At 49.7% G+C, this 18,793-nt stretch overlaps 4 protein-coding genes and 1 pseudogene across 5 annotated transcripts; 4 read left to right on the forward strand and 1 right to left on the reverse strand.

Moving 5' to 3' along the window:
- Positions 1-633: 633 nt before the first annotated feature.
- On the forward strand, positions 634-4,329 carry LOC109742676 (protein HYPER-SENSITIVITY-RELATED 4-like; annotated as a pseudogene).
- LOC120966449 (uncharacterized) lies at positions 1,643-5,989 on the reverse strand. Of its 2 annotated transcripts, XR_005760191.3 has the most exons (6): positions 5,303-5,989; positions 4,648-4,775; positions 4,336-4,413; positions 3,220-3,360; positions 2,510-2,643; positions 1,643-2,418 (listed from the first exon to the last, which is right to left on the reverse strand). XR_005760191.3 is itself a non-coding variant. In XM_045229957.2 (5 exons), exons 2-5 carry the CDS (start codon positions 4,652-4,654, stop codon positions 2,320-2,322), a joined length of 318 nt encoding a protein of 105 aa, XP_045085892.1. In that variant the 5' UTR covers positions 4,655-4,775; positions 5,303-5,989; the 3' UTR covers positions 1,643-2,319. The 2 variants fall into 2 exon arrangements, 1 of the variants encoding a protein (XP_045085892.1); XM_045229957.2 differs by lacking the exon at positions 3,220-3,360.
- A 157-nt stretch (positions 5,990-6,146) lies between these two features.
- Positions 6,147-7,912, forward strand: LOC120972905 (AAA-ATPase At3g50940). Its single transcript, XM_040398459.3, has one exon. The coding sequence runs from the start codon at positions 6,195-6,197 to the stop codon at positions 7,719-7,721; it is 1,527 nt and encodes a 508-aa protein (XP_040254393.2). The 5' UTR covers positions 6,147-6,194; the 3' UTR covers positions 7,722-7,912.
- A 1,394-nt stretch (positions 7,913-9,306) lies between these two features.
- Positions 9,307-11,250, forward strand: LOC120961825 (AAA-ATPase At3g50940). The gene is made up of 2 exons (XM_020301787.4): positions 9,307-10,427; positions 10,541-11,250. Exons 1-2 carry the CDS (start codon positions 9,450-9,452, stop codon positions 11,084-11,086), a joined length of 1,524 nt encoding a protein of 507 aa, XP_020157376.3. The 5' UTR covers positions 9,307-9,449; the 3' UTR covers positions 11,087-11,250.
- A 1,588-nt stretch (positions 11,251-12,838) lies between these two features.
- On the forward strand, positions 12,839-18,357 carry LOC109742677 (uncharacterized). Its single transcript, XM_040398434.3, has 7 exons — positions 12,839-13,829; positions 13,946-14,488; positions 15,029-15,085; positions 15,173-15,319; positions 15,414-15,572; positions 16,233-17,483; positions 17,609-18,357. The coding sequence occupies exons 1-7, from the start codon at positions 12,855-12,857 to the stop codon at positions 18,143-18,145; spliced, it is 3,669 nt and encodes a 1,222-aa protein (XP_040254368.3). The 5' UTR covers positions 12,839-12,854; the 3' UTR covers positions 18,146-18,357.
- The last annotated feature ends 436 nt before the right edge of the window (positions 18,358-18,793 follow it).

An 18,793-nucleotide genomic window follows, 5' to 3' on the forward strand; every position in this document is an offset into this window, starting at 1 on the left:
CAGAGTTTCCTAACTTCTCCCGAGTGCTTTTCCGCGGTCCATCTAAAATGAATAATCCAGAGAGAAAAAAAATACTAACTAAATTCATTTGATGATTCAGATGCAAAATGCTCGTTAATTTAAGGGTGATGTGGGCTGGTTTGATTCACAACCAATTGGTGCCCCAGTCAGAATATATATACAATACAAATCAGAACATAGTCCACACATGGGCTTTGCTAGACCTACGAAAATTTGGTACGAAAGCTTACGTAAAGGGTGATGTGGGCTGGTTTGATTGGATTGCACCAGACCCCACCCTGAAAATCGGGGGGGGGGGGGGGGGGGGGGGGAGATTAGTGGAATGAGGGAAGGAGACTTCCTTTTCGTAACTAATTTACGTAGTTATTCGTAGGTGTAGCATTTTTTGGTCTACACATTGATAAGTGAAACTTGCAGGCAGCATCAACAATCTTCCTACAAGTGCAAATAATAACCACTGCTCAAGATACTCCCTCCATCCTATAATGTAAGAAAAACACGTCCTGTATTATGGGATGGACGGACGGACGGGCCTATATTATGGGACGGATGGAGTAGTAGATACAAGTTGCGTGATTGGTCATGTGTTGCTACTACAGCAACTTTTTCTAACCAACATCTCTCTCGCTGCTATAAGTGCTACGAGCCCATTTCTTATTACACTCTTATTATTCCTTCACACCTCTTCCTTTCAAAGCAAAAAACATCACCCCGTCAACACCACCCACCCCACACTCCACTCCAATCCATCGCCTATAAAGAAAAACTCACTCACCCCCCACGCCTCACTTCATTCAGCACAAGCACCCAACCCAGCCTCACACACACGCCCAAAACAGAGCCCAAGAGAGCTTCAGGACCCATGGCGCCGTCCTACGACAAGACCATCGCGACGGCGGCCTCCCTCACAGCGTCCCTCATGCTGGTCCGCAGCCTGGCGAGCGAGCTCCTGCCGTCCGAGGCCCGCGACGCACTGTCCTCAGCCCTCGCCAGCCTCCGCTCACGCATGACTTGGCAGCACACCATCGTCATCGAGGAGACGGAGGGGTGGTCCGGCAACCGCGTCTACGGGGCCGTCAAGGCGTACCTGGCCACACGAACCAGCGCCACCCTCTCCATGCAGCGCCGACGAGGAGGGCCCCGACAGCAAAATGGTGGTCGGCATGGAGGCCGGCGAGGAGATGGCGGACGTGTACGAGGGGACGGAGTTCCGAAATCATTCAAGAGAGCTTATGCACCCCGGTACCCTTATCCTGAGCGTCCATGCTGCTAGGGATCTGAGACAGCCTGGTCCGTAAAATGCCACTGCCCGTTACTTTTCCAGGGGATTACAGGGTTAGGCACTCGTGGCCCGCCGCGAGGCCGCTAGGGGCACTGTTCATACTCACGGCACTGTTTCCTCTGACCGCTGCGCACACCAGATAAGACCAAATGCATGTGGACGTTTTCACCTCTTCCCGGCGTACTCACATGGGATCTACATGTAGGGCTCCTTTGATTCAAAGGAATTGCATAGGATTTTTTGAGGATTTGAACCCTTAGGAATTTTTCATGTGATGCTCGTTTGATTCGTAGGATTGGCATTCATAGGAATTTTTCCATAGGATCCATTTGTACTACATTTTGGAGGAAAATTTCCATCCACTCAAACCTCTTTGTAGAATTCCTTTGTTTTTCCTGCGCTATCAAACATCCTTTCAAATCCTGTGGGACATGCCATTCTATTCCTGCATTTTTTCTATTCCTTTATTTTGACAATCCTGCGAATCAAAGAGGCCCGTACTGTTTCAAACTACACATATCCATCATCTTTGACTTGTAGTAATTTGTATGCGTCATGTACGAGGTCCGTGTTTTGTTTTGGGAGAGGAAGGAGCCTGTCGCCCACCTGCAAACAATGAACAGAAACGAACATATACCAACCATTTTGCAGAACCATTCGACCGGCATTCTCCCTCAGCTGAACCTTGCATGTGTAATCACCGCCAGTGCTGATACGGACGACTCGTGGGGCCTTCCCAGGCACGATCTGAGACAGATTGGGAGGAACGACGAGCTTGCTAAGGCCGTCGCCGCAAAGCACGACACTGAACTGACTGAAGTCGTCACGAACGCGCTCGCCACGGAAGAAGCCAACACCTGGCTTTCTCCCTCTCTTCTTTGGCCTTGACGAGGAAGCAGCACCAATATCGGCACCTCCAGCTCCCACGGAATCACGGCGTGCGCCGCTGCCGTTCAGATCGGTCGTGCCATGTCCTGGTACGTCGTTGGCGTTGTCCCATGGATCCTCGTAGCCGTTCAGGACAGGTACACGCGCTCGTCTTTGACCAGCATGTACCTCTCGGACCTCGGCAGGCTGTCCCCAATCTGGCATCTCAGGAAGCCATCACGATGAAGCTGCGAGGAGGAAGAGAAGGCCAGGCGAAAATTTTAGATAAGCTCGAAACAGGAAGGGTACGGTGTACATGTTGCAAAAGCGGGTCAGTACCTGATCTTGCGACGCCGTGGCCGGGCGAGATGCTATGTCGTTTCCCATAGCACGAGTCGAGGAGGGGATGAGGTATGGTGGCTTGGGAGGAAGAAGTGTTTCTGCGGCGTCAGTCACGGGTGTGTGTCCATATTCTGGTGGCAGAAAAGAACAAACATACAAAGAGCCTATGCTCGATTAGAACCCACACGCGAGCCTACGAGCCTAGCGACGGTAACACATTCTGCCACGGTAATCGGTCCAGAACAGCAGGCCTAACTGCTGCACATCTCGAGGTACAGTGCCATGAGCCAAGAGCCAGGATAGGGGGACCCGGGTGCGTAAGCTCAAAAAATCTGCATCCGACGGAGTTCAGGTGGTGCCTGGTCACCCGGGAGGTCAAGGGCGACCCCAACGGCAACGGCGGGGCGCGGGAGGTCAGGTCCTACGAGCTGAGCTTCCACAAGAGGCACAAGGAGAAGGCGCTGAAAGAGTACCCGCCCTTCATCGTCGCCGCCGCCAAGGCCATCAAGGACCAAGAGCGGACCCTCGACATCTACATGAACCAGTACGGCGACGAGTGGTCCTCCATCGAGTTCCAGCACCCCTCCACCTTCGACACGCTCGCCATGGACATGACGCAGAAGCGGGCCATTGTCGATGACCTCGACAGGTTCATCAAGAGGAAGGACTACTACACGAGGATCGGCAAGGCGTGGAAGCGTGGGTACCTGCTCTATGGCCCGCCGGGCACCGGCAAGTCCAGCCTCATCGCCACCATCACCAACCACCTCAGGATCGACATCTACGACCTCGAGCTCATCAGGAGCGACGACGACGCTGATGTTGCCCTCCATGATCTTGTCGAGCTTCTGAAGTTAAAGAAGAGAGATGCCACTGAGATGAAGACTGAAAGTAAGCAGGCGGAGGAGCAGAAAGACCAAGACTGAAAGTAAGCAGGCAGAAGAGAAGAAAGATGGCGATGAGATCAAGACTGAAAGTGTGCAGGTGGAGGAGAAAAAAGATGACAACGAGGTGGTGCTGAAGAATGAATTCGTAGAAAACGAAAGCAGCTAGGTGTGCGGAAACTGACGGTGACCAGCGACTATGCACGTATCATGTAGATAGGTCACACAGGAGATCCATTGGAACATATGTTGATCATTTTGACAGCTAATAGCATTACTTTTTTTTGGAGTAGTTCGGTGCACCTATATTTAACTTAACACAGTGTGCTTCTATAAATAACTATGTAAGTGCTGTTGCAACAAGTTATATCGATCCAAACTTGACATCTTGCATAAGATATTGGCAAGATGATGCTAGCTACTGACAAGCAATGATCGACACTCTACTTAATTAGCCAGATAGATAAAGCAGTATGAGTAGTAGTAATTTCATCACTTCTCCCCAAACCAAAAGGACACGCGTAGCTGTTGACGTATAATGTGTTGCCTAGTCTCTTTCATCAGATCGATCTTTTGGTTGCATTGGCTAGAGCATGCACTTCTACATGATATCGGAGCCAAGAGGTCTTGAGTTCAAGACCCGGCTGACGCAATTAAATTGCAGCCCACTTTAGGTCTTGAGTTCAAGACCTGGGAGTGTTGACGTATAAGCCACCAGAGTCACGAAGCATATAGCTGCGACGGCGTACCTCGGTCGGTCTTTGGTCAGAGCAGGCCGTGCGTGGAATTCCAGCATGCACGCGGAGTTGAATGACGGTTGAATGAAGTTTGACAAACTAAAGTGCGCATAATGTATACATAATACACTGCAGCACACGCACCGACTCACCCCAGCACAAGTATAGTCTATAGAAAGAGCAGGACGCAAGGAGGACGCACCTGCATATTCTTCTTCGGCTTGACCAAGCAAGAAACTTGGATGCCAAGGGAGCAAAGTAGCTTTCCATTCCACGGGCGCTTTACGAATCACCCCAGCCAGCAAAAGAAAAAGGAAAGAATCAATGAATGACTAGCTCAAAATATTGTCATTGACAAGAAAATACAAGTGAGTGCTTGCTAATTTAGCCAAGAAACAATCAATCGAATGCTCTGCCAGGAGGGCGATTTACCATATGGAGATTATTGCAGAGGAATTAATGAAATAATTAATCACTACATCTATTATGTACTTATATATATATACGATGTTACCTTTCATGTAGTGGTTTCAAGTTTGAACAACATGCCTGATCTATCCAATATTATTCAGACATCTTCCTTTGATCAGCCAGTCAACCAAACACCCAGACCCAGTGCGCAACACGAATTCGGCCATCTACCTGAAACGAGACGTCAGAATTCTTTTTATATCAAAAGTTAGCTCGGACACAATCTAATTACTGGTAATTTGGCAAAAGAATCAAGACGCAAAAGAACACGTGCTCCGACGTGGACGGTCAGCATGATGGCAACGTAGCCTTGTCAGTTTCCCCAAACAGACAGCAGTAGCCATCCATCACCCATATATGTGGCACCTACATATACTCCATGCATCATCATGATGCAGAGGCCGGGGTATACCTCCATTTCAAAAATAAAATAAAATAAATACTTCATTTTTTCATTTGCACGACGTTGACCCGTCTTGGTCCGTGCGCGTGACCTAGCTAGCGCGGAATGGAATTCCAGCACGCGCGCAAGCACGCGGCAGCCAACGCGGATGGACGGTGAAGTGGTTTTTTTTTTTGACAAACAAAAGGCATAGTGCTACCAACCGCAGCACAAGTAGACAGACACAAGAGAAAAATGGCAAGTGGTAGTAGAAGAAGCAGTAGGCCAAAAGGAAGATATGGACACAGCACAGCACCTGCGTTTTCGGCTCTGTCATCTTCCCCGCGGCCGCGAGGGAGGAAAAAGTTACGCAATCCCGATCAAGAAAACGAGCACAGTACGTTACACACCGCTCGCTCGCTTTATGATGAATTCCGTGGTCCATCTGAAACGAATCGAAGAAAAATACCACAGTACTCCCTCTGTCCCATAATATAAGAACGTTTTTGGCACTACACTAGTATCAAAAACGTTCTTATATTATGGGACGGAGGCAGTAGTATTCAGTAGGTTATTCAGATGCAAAATGCTCGTGAATCATCAAAGAACCAATTTTGATGCCTAAAAATATACTATATACTAATACTTCCCTCCGTTTTTATTTACTCTACATATTAGAGTTGACTGAAGTCAAACTTCGTAAAGTTTGACCAAGTTTATAGAAAAAAAATATAAACATTTACAGTAACAAATCTATATGATGTGAAAGTACATTCAATAATAAATCTAATATGCGGACTAAATAAAAACGGAGGGAGTACAACCATAACATCAACAATCTACCTTTCTAGGTGGGATTAATTAATTGATGTGGAAGGAAGCCAGTCCAGATTTGCTTAGTGATGTTGATGCTACTAACATTTTCTAACAAAGACCTCTCTTCTTCTCTGTTAGGTGTGATTTGGAACCTGGAAGACCATGCCAAGTCCATTTCTTATTCCTTCATAAAAGGAAGAAACACCTCAACTGTCAATCCCACCCACCCCGCACCCCAATCCATCTTGCACTCCCTATAAAAACACCACCCATCCCCAAACCTCAATTCATTCAACACACATCAGGAACAGAGAGGAAACAGAGCCCCCAACCCAACCCACCCTCACACAGAAAAGAACAAACATACAAGAGAGGAGGAGCAACAGGGAGCCATGGCGCCGTCCTACGATAAGACCATTGCCACTGCGGCCTCCCTCGCGGCATCCCTGATGCTCGTCCGCAGCCTCGCGAACGAGCTGCTGCCGTCCGAGCTGCGTGACGCGCTGTCTTCAGCCCTCGCCAGCCTCCGCTCGCGCATGACGTGGCAGCACACCATCGTCATCAAGGAGATCGAGGGCTGGTGCAGAAATTGTGTCTACGATGCCGTCAATGCCTACCTTGCCACGCGAACCAGCGCCAGCCTCTCCATGCAGCGCCTGCGCGTCAGCAGCGCCGGCGAATCTGAGAAGATGGTTGTCAGCATGGAGGCAGGCGAGGAGATGGCAGATGTGTATCAAGGAGCGGAGTTCAAGTGGTGCCTGGTCACTCGCGAGGTCAAGGGCGACTCGGACAGCGTTGGCGACGGGGCCCATGAGGTCAGGTCCTATGAGGTGAGCTTCCACAAGAGGCACAAGGAGAAGGCGCTCAAGGAGTACCTGCCCTTCATCGTCGCCGCCGCCAAGGCCATCAACCACCAGGAGCGGAGCCTCGACATCTACATGAACGAGCACGGCAACGAGTGGTCCTCCATCGTCCTCCAGCACCCCTCCACCTTCGACACGCTCGCCATGGACATGAAGCAGAAGCGGGCCATTGTCGATGACCTCGACAGGTTCACCAAGAGGAAGGACTACTACAGGAGGATCGGCAAGGCGTGGAAGCGCGGGTACCTCCTATATGGCCCTCCAGGCACCGGCAAGTCCAGCCTCATCGCCGCCATCGCCAACCACCTCAGGTTCGACATCTACGACCTCGAGCTCACTGGGGTCAACTCCAACTCCGACCTCAGGAAGCTTCTCGTCGGGATGACCAACCGGTCCATTCTCGTAGTTGAGGACATTGACTGCGCCATCGAGCTGAAGCAGCGGGAGGAAGACGATGAGGAGCACTCCAAGTCCAACTCTGCAGCAAAGAAGAAGGCAGAAGACAAGGTAACATTGTCTGGGCTGCTCAATTTTGTCGATGGCTTGTGGTCGACGAGTGGGGAGGAAAGGATCATCATCTTCACCACCAACTACAAGGAGCGTCTCGACCCGGCACTCCTGCGGCCTGGCAGGATGGACATGCACATACACATGGGGTACTGCACCACGGAGGCCTTCCGGATCCTTGCCAACAACTACCATTCCGTCGACTACCATGCCACCTATCCAGAGATCGAGGCGCTGATCCAGGAGGTGACGGTGACGCCTGCAGAGGTCGCCGAGGTTCTGATGAGGAACGACGACACTGATGTTGCCCTCCATGATCTTGTCAAGCTCCTAGAGTTAAAGAAGAAAGAGGCCACTGAGATCAAGACTGAAAGTAAGCAGGCGGAGGAGCAGAAAGACGGCACTGAGAAGATCAATACTGAAAGTAAGCAGGCGGAAGAGAAGAAAGATGGCGATGAGATCAAGACTGAAAGTGTGCAGGTGGAGGAGAAAAAAGATGACAACGAGGTGGTGCTGAAGAATGAGTTGACAGAAAACGGAAGCGGCTAGGAGTGCGGAAACTGATTGTGACAAGAGACTGAGCATAGTACTACGTAGATAGGTCCTACAGGAGATACATATGTTGTGATCATTTTGACAACTAACAACATTGCATTTTTTGGATTTGTTCGGCGCACTTGTATTTAACTTAAACACAGTGCTTCTAAATAATTGTGCAAGTGCTGTTACATACATGCAAATTTGACATCTTGCATAAGATATTGGCCAACAGAGCCATGATGATGAACAAACGAGGCATGTGGGTTGTGGCCCATACCTGTCCACCAGAACAGAACGATCTTCATCTTCACAGAACAAGATGGTGTTACTGATAAGGAATGATCGACATTCTACTTGATTAGCCAGATAGATAAAGTAGTATGAGTCGTAGTAATCTCATCACTAGCCCCAAGAGGATACGAGTAGCCAGCCACTGGAGTCAGGACGCATATAGTTGCGACGACATCACCTCGGCCCTCGGCGTACGTCGACCGGTCTTTGGTCAGAGCAGGCCGTGCGTGGAATTCCAGCATGCACGCGGAACTGAATGACCGTGGAATGAAGTTTGACAAACTAAAGCTAGGCGTAATGCATACATGATACAGCGCAGCACACGCACCGACCATAGCACAAGTGGCAGTAGTAAGGCGGCTAGCTAGAGAAAGAGTAGGCCGCAAGGAGGACGCACCTGCATATTTTCTTCTTCTTCTGCTGCTGCTGCTCTCGAGAAGCCAAGTGAAAAAGCTTGGATGCCAAGAAAGCAAAGTAGCTTTCCACACGCGCTTTGCGAATCTGGCAAAAAGGGAACCCTGGCCAGGCAGCAGCACTTGTACTTGGCAAAAGAAAAAGAAAAGAATCAATGAGTGACTAGCTCAAAACATTGTCATTCGCAAGATGCAAGCGAGTGCTCGCTAATTTAGCCAAGAATCAATCAACCGAATGCTCTGCCAGGATGACAAATAATTAATAATGAATGAAATAATTAACCAATACATCTATATGTATGTATATATGCAAGTTGTGTAGCAATGTGATGTTACCTTTTGCTTTTGGTAAGGTTGAACAACATGCCTGGTCTATGCATCATTCAGACATCTTCCATTCGTCAGCCAGTCAACCACGCACCCAGTGCACAACACGAATTTGGCCATCTACCGGGAACGAGTCGACAGAAAAAATAAAAAATAGCTCGGACACATGCTAATTACTCACTCTGTAAGAAAGAAATATAAGAGCGTTTAAATCAAGTGATCAGTTGTAATTTAGCAAAACAACATGTTATAACTGCCAACTACAGACAAATTCCAGAAGATTTATGTACTACGTGTGTAAGCAAGTTGCCAAGTAATGCCAATGTGATGCTACAGTTTACTAAGTAGGGCCACATGATGCCACCATTTTCCTAAGCAACAGGCCATGCGATGCCTACCTTTTTGCTAAGCAAGGCCTCACTGGTGAAGACCAAGCCAAATCTCTTGTTCAGACCTCTTCCTTCCACACCAAGACATCACTCAGTCGGTTCACCACCCACCCCATCCCACCCCACACTCCTATAAAAAGCTTACCCCCAGCTCCCCACCCAATTCAACATACACCATTATTTCCTCACACCCCTGTTCCACATCAGGAACAGAGAGGAGGAAAACAGGAACAGAGAGGAGGAAGACAGCCCCCAACCAAACCAAGCACTCCATCCACCCCCTTCACACACACACAGAAAAAGAGTACAGGAAGGCCATGGCGCCGTCGTACGACAAGACCATCGCCACGGCAGCCTCGCTCGCGGCGTCCCTGATGCTCGTCCGCAGCCTCGCAAACGAGCTGCTGCCGTCCGAGGTGCGCGACGCGCTGTCCTCCGCCCTCGCCAGCCTCCGCTCGCGCATGACGTGGCAGCACACCATCGTCATCGAGGAGACCGAGGGCTGGTCCAGCAACCGCGTCTACAACGCCGTCAAGGCCTACCTGGCCACGCGCATCAACGCCAACATCAACATGCAGCGCCTGCGCGTCAGCAGCGGCGAGGACGCTGAGAAGATGGTCGTCAGCATGGAGGCCGGGGAGGAGATGGCAGATGTGTACGAAGGAGCGGAGTTCAAGTGGTGCCTGGTCACCCGCGAGGTTAGTGGTGACCCGAACAACGGCGGCGGCGGGGCCCGGGAGATCAGGTCCTACGAGGTGAGCTTCAACAAGAGGCACAAGGAGAAGGCACTTAAGGAGTACCTCCCGTTCATCGTCGCCACGGCCAAGGCCATCAAGGACCAGGAGAGGAGCCTTAGCATCTACATGAACGAGCGCTACGACGAGTGGTCCCCGATTGGCCTCCAGCACCCCTCCACCTTCGACACCCTTGCCATGGACCACAAGCAGAAACAGTCGATTGTCGACGACCTTAACAGGTTCATCAAGAGGAAGGACTACTACAGGAGGATCGGCAAGGCGTGGAAGCGCGGGTACCTGCTGTACGGCCCTCCGGGCACTGGCAAGTCCAGCCTCATCGCCGCCATCGCCAACCACCTCAGGTTCGACATCTACGATCTCGAGCTCACCGGGGTCGACTCCAACTCCGATCTTAGGAGGCTTCTTGTCGGAATGACCAACCGGTCCATTCTCGTGGTTGAGGACATCGACTGCACCATTGAACTGAAGCAGCGGGAGGAAGAAGACGAGGAGCAATCCAAGTCCAGTTCTACAGAAAAGAAGAAGGCAGAAGACAAGGTAAACTTTGCAGTCAGAATGAATACCTATCTCTGCTTCTCCTTCAATTTTTGACAGCTTTCTTCCTTACCTATGCTGATGACAAACTAATTTGGTTGGTGTCTGCTCAACAGGTCACACTGTCTGGGCTGCTCAATTTTGTCGATGGCTTGTGGTCGACAAGTGGGGAGGAAAGGATCATCATCTTCACGACCAACTACAAGGAGCGTCTTGACCCGGCACTTCTGCGGCCTGGCAGGATGGACATGCACATCCACATGGGGTACTGCACAACGGAGGCTTTCCGAATTCTTGCCAACAACTACCATTCCATCGACTACCATGCCACCTATCCAGAGATCGAGAAGCTGATCGAGGAGGTGATGGTGACGCCTGCAGAGGTTGCCGAAGTCCTGATGAGGAACGACAACACTGATGTTGCGCTCCATGATCTTGTCAAGCTCCTAAAGTTAAAGAAGAAAGATGCCTCTGAGATCAAGACTGAAAGTAAGAAGACGGAGAAGAAAGATGCCACTGATGACATCAAGATTGAGGGTACGCAGGTGGATGGGAAGAAAGATGGTGGTGAGATCAAGACTGGAAGTGTGCAGGTGGAGGAGAAGAAAGATGACAAAGAGGTGGTGGTAAAGAATGTTCTTACAGAAAACGGAAGTAGTTAAGAGTGCGGAAGTTAACGGTGACGAAAGAGTGCGCTTACCATGTAGATAGATCCTACAGGAGATCCATTGCAGCATACATATGTTGTGACCATTTTGACAACTAAAAACATTGCATTTTTGTAGTTCGATGCATCTGTACTTTTTAACAGTGTGTTTCTAAATAATTTGTATGTACAGTTGCAACAAGTTACATATATGCAACGTAGACGTTCTGCCTAAGATATTAGCCAACAGAGCCATGTGACCCTACACACAGCCACCCCTTGCTGAATGCGGAGGAGGAAAGACACAGGCATAATCACTTGATGCAGAGGCTGGGTGTAATCCTCCTTTTCAAAAAAAAAAATTACCAGCTAGACTACAAGATGATGGAGAACAAGCTAGAATATATTTTTCTGGGACTAGAATTGATGTGCCTGTGAAAACAAAGAACACCGTTGTAGATACCCAACTAATTGGTAGTGCTTAGCCAGAGACTGGTTGCAGGACGGACATAAACCCAATAATATATACTTGATGACATGCAGAAAATTAGCATATAGTGCTCTTAGATTATCCCCCTAGCTATGAAGTGAATTGAGCAGACTAATATGAGGAAAATGGAAGTATTCTCTTGGAATATAGGAACTGACTGACGTTCACTACGAACCATCGGGTGACGCAAAAAAGAAGAAGAAAAAAACACGTGCTCCGATCTGGACGGTCGACACGATGGTAACGTAATTTCATCGTCACTTTCTCCACAGACACCAGTAGCCATCCATCCAGCCACTGGAGTCATCCATGAGGCATATAATTGGCACTTATTGTTTCAGTTACACGACGTGGATGGGCTAGCGTGGACTGGAAAGTAGTAATTGACAAACAAAAGCATAGCACGGAGTGGAAAGTAATGACATGCAAAAATCACAGCACTACATACAAGAAAATGACAGGTAGTAGAAGGAGTAGGCAGCAAGGATGATATATGCAACAGCACCTGCGTTTTCTGTCATGTTGTGTCTCGTGTCTCGTCCACCCTCCATCCAGGAAGGAGCACAGCATCCTCTGCTTCTTTCGAGAAAACTGAATACACTGCAGGAAAAAGACTTGCGCGACACAACTTGAATGCCAAGGAAGCAGATTACATAGCACACACCACTCGCTGTACGACTTCCCGCGGTCCATCTGAAAAGAATCCACGGAAAAAAATATCACATTCAGTAGGTGATTCAGATGCAAATGCTCGTTAACTACCAAAGAACCAATTGATGCCTCAGAGCATATACCACTAGCCTAGTGCACTCGGAATAGTAAGTGCCAGTTTCAGAGTGCATCAACAATCTACCGTGTATGCACACAAGGGGAATTAATTAATATGGAAGGAAGCTACTCCAGTTGCTTACTGATGTGATGCTACTCTGCTACCTTTTCCAGCACCCACGCATACGGCAGCCAACACGCATTGACGGTGGAACGGAATGTAGTAATCACAAACAAAGGCACAGTTCCGTGTATTCATTCACACCTCTTCCTTTCAGAGGAAGAAACACAAGTCAGTCAGTCAGTCAACCCCACCCCACACTCCACTCCATCCATTGTTGCCTATAAAAGCACCACTCATCCCCTCAGCTCATTCAACACACTCTTCCACACCAGGAACACGGAAGAACAGCCTCATTTCCCCACACCACTCTCCCACATCAACAACAGACAGAACCAGAGCCCCCAACCCACCCACCCACCGTAACACAAGGAAAAACAGAGCGTAAGAGACCTTAAGAGAGGCATGGCGCCGTCCTACGACAAGACCATCGCCACGGCGGCCTCCCTCGCGGCGTCCCTCATGCTCGTCCGCAGCCTCGCGAGCGAGCTGCTGCCGGCCGAGGTGCGCGGGGCCCTCTCCGCGGCGATCGCCGGCCTCCGCTCGCGCATGACATGGCAGCACACCATCGTCATCGAGGAGACCGAGGGCTGGTCCAGCAACCGCGTCTACAACGCCGTCAAGGCCTACCTGGCCACGCGCATCAACGCCAATATCAACATGCAGCGCCTGCGCGTCAGCAGCGCCGGCGAACCTGAGAAGATGGTCGTCAGCATGGAGGCGGGCGAGGAGATGACAGATGTGTATCAAGGAGCGGAGTTCAAGTGGTGCCTGGTCACCCGCGAGGTCAGTGGCGACCCGAACAACGGCGGTGTCGGTGCCCGGGAGATCAGGTCCTACGAGGTGAGCTTCAACAAGAGGCACAAGGAGAAGGCCCTGAAAGAGTATCTCCCATTCATCGTCACCACGGCTAAGGCCATCAAGGACCAGGAGAGGAGCCTCAGCATCTACATGAACGAACGCTACGACGAGTGGTCCCCAATTGACCTCCAACATCCCTCCACGTTTGACACGCTAGCCATGGACCAGAAGCAGAAGCAGTCAATTGTCGACGACCTCGACAGGTTCATCAAGAGGAAAGAGTACTACAGGAAGATCGGCAAGGCGTGGAAGCGCGGGTACCTGTTGTACGGCCCGCCGGGCACCGGCAAGTCCAGCCTCATCGCCGCCATTGCCAACCACCTCAGGTTTGACATTTACGACCTCGAGCTGACCGGGGTCAATTCCAACTCGGACCTCAGGAGGCTTCTCGTCGGGATGACCAACCGGTCCATTCTCGTTGTTGAGGACATCGACTGCACCATTGAACTGGAGCAGCGGGAGGAAGATGACGAGGAGGATACCAAATCCAATTCTACAGAAAAGAAGGCACAAGACAAGGTAAACTTTGCAGTCAGAATGAACACCTTATGAGAAACCTCTCTGCTTCTCCTTATTATTCGACAGCTTTCTTTCTTACCATATGCTGATGACAATTTTGGTTGTTGTCTGCACAGGTCACATTGTCTGGGCTGCTCAATTTTGTAGATGGCTTGTGGTCGACAAGTGGGGAGGAAAGGATCCTCATCTTCACGACCAATTACAAGGAGCGTCTCGACCCAGCACTTCTGCGGCCTGGCAGGATGGACATGCACATCCACATGGGGTACTGCACCACAGAGGCCTTCCAGATCCTTGCCAATAACTACCATTCCATTGACTACCATGTCACCTATCCTGAGATTGAGGCGTTGATCGAGGAGGTCACGGTGACGCCTGCAGAGGTCGCCGAGGTTCTGATGAGGAGCGATGACACTGATGTTGCCCTCCATGATCTTGTCGAGCTCCTGAAATTGAAGAAGAAAGATGCCATTGAGATCAAGACTGGAAGTAAGCAGGCAGAGGAGAAGAAAGGGGCCAATGAGATCAAGACAGAGAGTTTGGAGGTGGACGGGAAGAAAGATGGCGATGAGATCAAGACTGAAAGTGTGCAGGTAGAGGGGAAGAAAGATGACAAAGAAGTGGTGGTGAAGAATGAGTTTACAGAAAACGGAAGCGGTTAGGAGTGCGGAAGCTGACGGTGACCAGCGACTATGCACGTATCATGTACATAGGTCTCCCTAAAGGAGACCCATTGTAACGTATATGTTGATCATTTTGACAACTATATAATAGTAGTAGTGAGGCGCACCTGGGCTTGAGACAGTGTGCTTCTAAATAATTTTGTACTGTAAGTACTGTTGCAGAAAGTTAAATATATGCACCTTAACATCTTGCAAAAGATATTGCCCAACAGAGCTATGCGACGCAGAGATTACGGAGAGAACAAGCCAGGATAAAATTTGAGATTGCTAGAACTGATATGCCAGAGTAAACAAAGAGCACCGTTGCATATACCCAACTAGTCGGTAGTGCTTAGCCAGAGACTGGCTGCAGGATGGACAAACCCAACGATTTTCTTGATGACATGCAGAATATTAGCATTTCACATTATCCCCCAAGGCCCAAGCTGTGTGGTGGAAGGAGCAGAGTAATCTGAGCAAAAAGGAAGCATTCTCTTGGAATATACTAACTGACTGACGTTAACGACGATCCATCAGGTGACGCAGAAAGAAAAAAACACGTGCACCGACCTGGACGGTCGACACGATGGTAACGTAATCTCATCATCACTTTCTCCAGACACCAGTAGCCATCGATCCAGCCAGCCACTGGAGTCATCGATTTGGCACCTATTGTTTCAGTTGCACGACGTGGACGGGTCTTGGTCCGTGCGCGTCAGCTGGCGTGGAACGGAAAGCAATGACAAACAAAAGCATGATAGCACGGAGTGGAAAGTAATGACAAGCAAAATCATGGCGCCATATCAAGAATGGACAGCACAGGAAACGGTACACACAGCAGAAAATGACAGGTAGGAGAAGGAGTAGGCGGCAAGGATGATATGCACAGCACCTGCATTTTGTTTTGTTGTGTTGTGTCCAGTCTACGTCCACCTTCCTTCCAGAAAACTTTCCAGGAAAACTGAATAATACTTTCCAGGAAAACCTGCGCCGCACAAGCATCTCTGTATCTTCTTCCCTGGCGAAAAAGCGCAATCCCACAGAAGAAACCAACTTGGATGCCAAGGAAGCAGAGTTCATGGCACACGCCGCTCGCTTTACGACTTCCCGCGGTCGATCTGAAACGAATCCACGGAAAAACACTAAATTCAGTAGGTGATTCAGATGCAAAATGCACATCCATTAGGAAATGATCAGTTGATGCCTCGGAATATATACTACTACTACTACACTCCGAATGGTAAGTGCCAGTGTTCAGACTGCATTAATAGTCTACCATATGCACAGAACGGTGATTAATTAATGCTGAAGGAAGTTACTCGGTTGCTTAGTGATGTGATGCTACCAGTACCTTTTCCAGCAATCACGCGGACGGCATCCAACGCGCAGTGACAAACAAAGGCACAGTACCATATATATAAAGGTAGCAGTAGAAGAAATAGGCAGCAAGTATGATGCATGCACACAGCAACTGAATTTCGGCTGTGTCTACCTCAGCAAGTTTACGTGATTCAGATGCAAATGCTCATTAACTAACAAAGAATTAAAAAACAATGAAAAAGAGCAAAGAATCAATTGATGCTTCCAAATATATACTACTCCTATACTCCCCAGAACAGCACATGGTTAGTAGGCGCCGGTAATTACAGGATGCATGATTAATCTGCCTTAAGCAGGAGATTCCCTTCCGGGGAAATAATTAGTGTCCAAGGAAGCTAGTTGCTGATTAGTCATGTGACCTCTCTCTCTCTCTCTCTCTCTGCCAAGTCCATTAATTATTCACACCTCTTCCTTTCAGAGGAAGACGCCACACACACCTCTGCCAAGTCGGTCAGTCAACCCCACCCACCCCACACTCCAATCCAATCCATCGCCTATAAAAACCACCACTCATCCCACCCCCAGATCCCCATCTCATTCAACACACCACTGTTCCACATCAAGAACATACAGAACCAGAGCCCCAAACCCACCCACCCTCACACAACAAAAAAGCAGAGCTTCAAGAGCCATGGCACCGTCCTACGACAAGACCATCGCCACGGCGGCCTCGCTGGCGGCCTCCCTGATGCTCGTCCGCAGCCTGGCGAGCGAGCTGCTGCCGTCCGAGGTGCGCGACGCGCTCTCCGCAGCCCTCAACAGCCTGCGCTCCCGCATGACGTGGCAGCACACCATCGTCATCGAGGAGACGGAGGGGTGGTCGGGCAACCGCGTCTACGGCGCCGTCAAGGCCTACCTCGCCACGCGCATCAACGCCAACATCGACATGCAGCGCCTACGCGTCAGCAGCACCGAGGAGGACGCCAAGAAGATGGTCGTTAGCATGGAGGCGGGGGAGGAGATGGTGGATTTGTACGAGGGGGTCGAGTTCAGGTGGTTCCTCGTGACCCGGGAGGTGAAGGGGGACCTGAACAACGGCGGCGGCGGGGCACGGGAGATCAGGTCATATGAGGTGCGCTTCCACAAGAGGCACAAGGAGAAGGCCCTGAAAGAGTACCTCCCGTTCATCGTCGCCACCGCCAAGGCCATCAAGGACCAGGAGAGGAGCCTCAGCATCTACATGAACGAGTACGGCGACGAGTGGTCCCCCATCGACCTCCAGCACCCCTCCACGTTCGACACCCTCGCCATGGACCAGAAGCAGAAACAGTCAATTGTGGACGACCTCGACCGGTTCATCAAGAGGAAGGACTACTACAGGAGGATTGGCAAGGCGTGGAAGCGCGGGTACCTGCTGTACGGCCCGCCGGGCACCGGCAAGTCCAGCCTCATCGCCGCCATCGCCAACCACCTCAGGTTCAACATTTACGACCTCGAGCTCACCGGGGTCGACTCCAACTCCGACCTCAGGAGGCTTCTCGTCGGGATGACCAACCGGTCCATTCTCGTGGTCGAGGACATCGACTGCACCATCGAACTGAAGCAGCGCGAGGAAGATGACAAGGAGCATGCCAAGTCCAATTCTACAGAAAAGAAGAAGGCAGAAGACAAGGTAAACTTTGATGTCAGAATGAATACCTTATATGTATACATAAACGTCTCTGCTTCTCCTCAATTTTCAACAGCTTTCTTTCTTACCTATGCTGATGACAATTTTGTGGCTGCCTGCACACACAGGTCACATTGTCTGGGCTGCTCAATTTTGTAGATGGCTTGTGGTCGACAAGTGGGGAGGAAAGGATCCTCATCTTCACGACCAATTACAAGGAGCGTCTCGACCCAGCACTTCTGCGGCCTGGCAGGATGGACATGCACATCCACATGGGGTACTGCACCACAGAGGCCTTCCGGATCCTTGCCAATAACTACCATTCCATTGACTACCATGTCACCTATCCGGAGATCGAGGCGCTGATCGAGGAGGTGACGGTGACGCCTGCAGAGGTCGCCGAGGTTCTGATGAGGAACGACAACACTGATGTTGCGCTCCATGATCTTGTCGAGCTCCTGAAGTTAAAGAAGAAAGATGCCATTGAGATCGAAGGTAAGCAGGCAGAGGAGAAGAAAGACGCCAATGAGATCAAGACCCAGAGTATGCAGGTGGACGAGAAGAAAATTGTTGATGAGATCAAGACTGAAAGTGTGCAGGTGGAGAAGAAAGATGACAAAAAGGTAGTGGTGAAGAATGATTTCACAGAAAACGGAAGCGGCTAGGAGTGCGGAAGCTGACGGTGACCAGAGACTCTGCGTACCCTGTAGATAGGTCCTACAGGAGATCCATTGGAACATCTGTCGATCATTTTGACAACTACAAATATTCCCTTTTTTAGTAGTTCAACACACCTGTACTTAACAGTGTGCTTCTAAATAACTTTGTAAGTACTGTCGCAACAAGTTACATATATGCAACTTGACATCTTACATAAGATCCGACGTCTTGCCATGTCACCCTACACACAGCCAACCCTCAGACACAAGCAGAGGCTGCATAGTTACCTGCTTGTGACCATGAGATGATGGAGAGAACAAGCCAGGATAAATTTGGGACTAGAATTAATATGCCAGACCCAACTAGTTAGTAGTGCTTAGCAAAAATTGGTTGCAGGATGGATACACCCAATAATGTTCTTGATGACTGCAGAAAATTAGCTTACAGTGCCCTTGCATTATCCCCCAGCTATGAAGTGAATAGAGCAGAGTAATATGAGCACATATATGTAAAGATAACTTACATGCCAATACATAAACAGCTGAGTTAGATTGCCAGATTAGATCATAAGCTGCCAACACAAAAGTATAGCTCATAAGCTGCAACTACTCAAACAAGATTAGATCTTCATAATTCTGAGAAAAGATGGGCGG

The sequence above is a fragment of the Aegilops tauschii genome, chromosome 1, assembly GCF_002575655.3.
Source record: "Aegilops tauschii subsp. strangulata cultivar AL8/78 chromosome 1, Aet v6.0, whole genome shotgun sequence".
In the NCBI taxonomy this organism is placed as follows: domain Eukaryota; kingdom Viridiplantae; phylum Streptophyta; class Magnoliopsida; order Poales; family Poaceae; genus Aegilops; species Aegilops tauschii.

Excerpts from the sequence above, each read along its gene's own strand:
- LOC120966449 (XM_045229957.2), bottom strand. Across the intron at positions 2,644-4,335 it reads AGCCGAAGAAGAATATGCAG|AATATGGACACACACCCGTG; the intron begins GTGCGTCCTCCT and ends TTCTGCCACCAG. Across the intron at positions 2,419-2,509 it reads CCACGGCGTCGCAAGATCAG|CTTCATCGTGATGGCTTCCT; the intron begins GTACTGACCCGC and ends TCCTCCTCGCAG.
- LOC120972905 (XM_040398459.3), top strand. The coding sequence starts at position 6,195 with ATGGCGCCGTCCTACGATAAGACCATTGCCACTGCGGCCTCCCTCGCG.
- LOC120961825 (XM_020301787.4), top strand. The coding sequence starts at position 9,450 with ATGGCGCCGTCGTACGACAAGACCATCGCCACGGCAGCCTCGCTCGCG. Across the intron at positions 10,428-10,540 it reads AGAAGAAGGCAGAAGACAAG|GTCACACTGTCTGGGCTGCT; the intron begins GTAAACTTTGCA and ends TCTGCTCAACAG.
- LOC109742677 (XM_040398434.3), top strand. The coding sequence starts at position 12,855 with ATGGCGCCGTCCTACGACAAGACCATCGCCACGGCGGCCTCCCTCGCG. Across the intron at positions 13,830-13,945 it reads AAAAGAAGGCACAAGACAAG|GTCACATTGTCTGGGCTGCT; the intron begins GTAAACTTTGCA and ends TTGTCTGCACAG. Across the intron at positions 15,573-16,232 it reads CCAAGGAAGCAGAGTTCATG|CTCTCTCTCTCTCTCTCTCT; the intron begins GCACACGCCGCT and ends GTCATGTGACCT.